Genomic DNA, 4940 nt, shown 5'->3' on the forward strand with positions numbered 1-4940 from the left:
ATGGCTGAAGGTATAGTGTTGTTCCTGTTGTTGTTGTTCCTGTTGTTGTTGGTTCTCTTTTGAATACAGGCCTTCACACATCACCCAGTTGGGTGTGGGTTGGCTTTACATCATTGTCTTTCAGGTTTAAAGACACCCCCACACCTTATTTAAAACATGAGCTCTAACTTTCTCACTGATAGGCTTGAAAATGCCCCCAAACTTCCTTTGTTTCTGCATTTCTACACCGGTTGCAGTAGAAACTTTCAGGGTTCGCGTGAAAAATCCGACAGAAAAGGAGGTCGCCATGTTTATGAAGGGCCCCTGAGGGACCAAAGGAGAAAAATCTCAAATATAAATTCACTGGACATTTGGGATTAAATTTGACGCAGGGATTATTGGAGAAATGGGATCGGTTTTTGGTGATTATTATAGAGGTGAGGTTTTTTTGTTTGTTTGTTTGGAATGGGCTATCTGGAGCTAAGAATCTACTGTGACAAAGATTCAATTATAAATAGGAATAAATATAAAAAAAGACTAAACAACATTATGTGGAAAATGCAAACTTAATAAACAATCGTGCAAATCTTTTATAAAATGATTAATTAGTATTAATGCTATCAATAGTGTCCTAATAATAATAATAATAATAATAATAATAATAATAATAATAATGGGATTTGATGTATGTTGTGTATTTAATATTGTATTTTTTCTTATGGCTCACTTTGAGATTATGACACATTTCTAGACAGAAAGCACACTATAGGATCTAAACATTGCCAGTGCGCGCACAGGGTTCGCGCGTGACACGAGGCGTAACGCGAGTAAACGCGCCTTCATCGTTGCGCGCTCTTCGGTTTGCCGTTCAAACGGTCCCCTTTCCCTGATCCCTGTACTTCTTTAAGGGGGCTGTGCGAAGACCGGAGACGAAGAAACGCAGAACTCCGAAGAAGACTCGGCCTCGTTCAGTGGCAGCGGCGTGTGCAAGTGGTTCAACGTGCGCATGGGATTCGGCTTCCTCTCCATGACGAGTAGAGACGGTGCTCCACTCGACCGTCCCGTCGACGTCTTCGTACATCAGGTGAGACATCGGTGCCAAACCTTACGACTTGTTTATCCCTACTGTGCACGACCTACTGCTTCTGCACACGTGTGTGTGCGCGTATGGGGGGCAAAAACTTTCATTTAGGTTAGGATTTATGTACAAATGGCCTTTTAAACACTCACAGCATGTCGTGCGTTTATGCTATGATTGTGTCCATAACGTAATTGTTAATCCATTTGATAAATCACATTGGTTCAGACATTGTTTACTAGAACCACACCATCACAAATAGATCTCTAGGTAAACCTTTAGATAAATCCATGCTTCATTTTAGTGGAGTCTGGAGAGACATGCATGTGTTTGTCCTGCATGCATATTCGCTTTCATTTCCCTAGCTGTTTTGGATTGAGGAGCAGGAGAATGTATTGCACTTGAAGGTAAAGATGTAAATGTGATGCAGAATCAAGGCAACAAAAACACAAACTATGATAAATTGACAGCTGATGTATACAGGAAATGTACAAGTTCTGTTTTTTAGTGCTTGGGTGTGTATGTAGTCTATCTCTCCACCTTCATAAGTGCCAAAGGAAGGGACAAAATCAGGCCTCAATGCCCCTAAAGCATGTGGATATTTATTTATTTATTGTTAAGCTCACATAATATAAATGGTAAATACTCCTGGAAGTCCTGGATCAGCTCACAGCACTGCAGTAATTGAACAAAGCTTTCTCTGCATTCAAATTCGCTTCTTCTGGTGCTATTGTAACCAGATTAGCACTAGAAATAAAGAACTAATGATATTTCTTTCTAACCATGGTGCACAAACTCTAGAGTGGCTCCATATTACTAATTAAACTGATAGAGCTATTTTTTATCATTGGAAATCATTATATAGACAAGGTTTTATAATAAAGCTGAATATACTATGTCTCTTCTTATTTGACGATCGATATGAATAAATCGGATTCAATTAAATGATTGAATTTTTGCAGAAAACGTTTACTGATGCACACTATCACAGCTAGGTTTGATCTCATGATAAACCCTATGCATGAGGAGTCTAAGAGATGCATGTATTTTCATCACCTGTACTGTACATCCGCATTAAATCCTCTCTTTTGGGCTGAAGAGCAGGAGAATTTCCTGTGCACGCCTGTAAAGATACTGAAAAAAACCCAAAATGCATCTGAAAGGGAATAGAAACAGATATCAGTATTAACGTGCATTTATAGCTGATGTGTACAGGAAGTCCTGTTCAGGTGTGTGTGTAATCCATCTCTCCACATTTTTGATAAAGAAAGGGACAAAATCAGGCCTCAAGGCCCCTAAAGCAATTGAGGATTTTAATTTTTGTTTATTTTGTCTGCACTTGGCTTAACCTGGGCACGTTAAGCAAGCGTAATTGAAAATGTCAATACTCCTGGATGTCCTGGATCAGCTCTCAGCAGTGCAGTGATTGTCCGAAGCTTTCTCTGCATAATCAGGTTCTGTACTTCTTGCGCTATTGTAACCAGATTAGCACTAGAAATGAAGCACTAATGATATTTCCTCTAATTGTGGCAAGTGACATCCAAACAGAGTCAATCCTGAACCAAACACGACTAATTAACCATTAGTACAGAAGTTTGCATATATACGGTACACAAAAAGAATATACTGTGTATTTCATTGCTTGTTATATTTGTATATGATTATGATGAAGTGGGGCAGTAATCATTTAGTTAATCACACTATCATAAATAGATTCGATCCCTAGATAAATCCTGGGCCTGTTTCTTTTGTCTGTAGACATGGAGGTGGTTTTGCATATACATTGCCATTCAGTTCTCTGTTCTGGACTGTAGAGCAGGAGAATATCTTGCACAGGATTATAAAGATACAACAGTGACTCAAAACCATTGAAAGGAATAAAAACTCAGATATTAACAGGAGTATGTGTTCAAAGCTTATAGCTCACAGAAATTTTATATGTATCTCTCTGGCATTATACATCCGTAAGGAAGGCCTTAATCCCACCAAAACAATTGTGGCTTTGTTATTTATTTTTTTTGTATTTTATAAAGTGCATATTAAGAAAAATTCAGAATGCTGTGTGCTGATATGACCAGAAAAAAGGTGTTCTTCTTCTGTATTCAGATTTAGAACTAACTCATTTTCTAAATGAACCAGATTCAATAACATTACTCCATCTTGCCAAAAAGAACAAAATTCAGTATAAGTCTGAAGTGAGAAGAGTAGAGAACTTTATTATCACTCTGGCTGTATGAAGGTATACAGCACAGTGAAATCGCATTCCCCAAGGCCTTGATGCAATATATTATAGGAAAGTGAGAATTGTACAGGTACAAGATAATCAGTGGATGGCATGGGAAAAAAAATAGACAAGCCGCAAGACAGTAAATACAAGCTGGTACGATAAGTACGACAGAGTAAACAGCTGTGTATACGGTGCACGGCCTCAACTGCATTACTGCTACTCCAGGTCTCTGTAAAAGTACCCAGAAATGAGGTCATTTTACAGACGACTAACATTCCTCATGCTGAGTAAGATGACTTCAGTGAACAGCTAGACTAGACGTTAGTAAGGCTTAATGAATGATTTCCTTTTGGGAATTAAAAAAAAAAAAAATTCATAATGTGAAGCACAACACTGTAAATAATGACATATTTACAAGGAAAAAAAAATCTTGATATATAGTCCAACATATTTACTATTTCCTATTATACATTTATAAAAACATTAAGGTATAAAGTTATTAATAACAAATTATTCAATAATATAGTATTGATTATTATTAAACCTGCTTGAAGGTTGAAGGTCTTATTCCATTGACAGGTCATTTTACTTTTGTTCTAAAAAAAATAGAACAAAAAAGTAAAAAGAAATCCATAGAATAAAAACATAAATTTATCTAAAAAAATACATTTAATCTCGTGGACAGATTGTTGTAATTTAGGTAAAAATATTTTAACTCGCTGAAATGTTTTTTTTTTTATTATTCAGGGAGACGCTAAGACACATACTTATGTGGGTTACTGATTATAAATTAAGCTGTGTTTTAAAAGAATTGTGTTTTTTTATTTTTCATGTGCATGATTTCTTTGACCTTCTTTGTGAGATGCTGTGTCACATTCAGAAGGCTGTGTGGTTGTGTACTACATATGAAAGAGACACAAAGAGACATTTTAAATGTCCCTGTCAATGTGCTGCTGTATGGCTGCATGTCCTGGATGTCCACTGAGTCTTTGTTTTCATTCAGTGTAAATCAGCATATGCATTGAGTGCTTGAGTGCTTTAGGCTGTTGTTATTGATGAATCAGCGGTTTATTGTCGTTGACTTTGAGCCAACCGTAATTGAGACACTTGGATTTAGAATCATTTGGCGTGGATTGCTATAAAAACGGATGTTTTTGAAAAGTAGCTGCTTGCTTTTTGGTTTCCTGATGCAAGTCGTCTCACAATGCTTCCAGGACAGTTATTGATCATGCTCAGTGTAGGGTCTCTGATGCTTCTTCTTGGGAGACAATGGCTTGCACTGTCAGGCTAAAGGAGAGGAAATCCTGCTGCCTATGATATGTTACAGAGCAGCAAATGTGAATGGATGAATGAATGAATGAATAAATGAATGAAGAGTGTTTGTGTAGGTTCTATGTGGAAATAAGAACGAAGAAGCGATATAAGGAAATGGACAGAGAGCGGCGGAAGCAACAAGGCAGATACTATAGTCTCTATGGGAGGGTGAAACAGAAAGAAGGAGACGTATGGGCTGAAGAAAGAGGGCGTGGATGGAGGGAAATGGAGAGGTCTTGTTAGCTGGACTCATTCATAAAAAAGTCTTAAAGAGCAGGAGGAGGAGGAGGAGGAGGAGGGGTGGTAGAGAAAGAGGTCAGAGGGATGGAGGGATGGTTCCAG

General features: G+C 37.7%; 1 protein-coding gene across 1 annotated transcript in view; it reads left to right on the top strand.

Annotated features, from left to right (window-relative positions):
* The window catches only part of lin28ab (lin-28 homolog Ab), an 11661-nt gene continuing 6721 nt past the window's right edge, over positions 1–4940 (top strand). The window contains exons 1-2 of the mRNA XM_060864872.1: positions 1–10; positions 888–1063. Coding sequence (XP_060720855.1) covers positions 1–10; positions 888–1063 — 186 coding nt within the window. The remainder of the gene's footprint in view (positions 11–887; positions 1064–4940) is intronic.

Source organism: Tachysurus vachellii, chromosome 3 (genome assembly GCF_030014155.1).
Source record: "Tachysurus vachellii isolate PV-2020 chromosome 3, HZAU_Pvac_v1, whole genome shotgun sequence".
Lineage (NCBI taxonomy): Eukaryota > Metazoa > Chordata > Actinopteri > Siluriformes > Bagridae > Tachysurus > Tachysurus vachellii.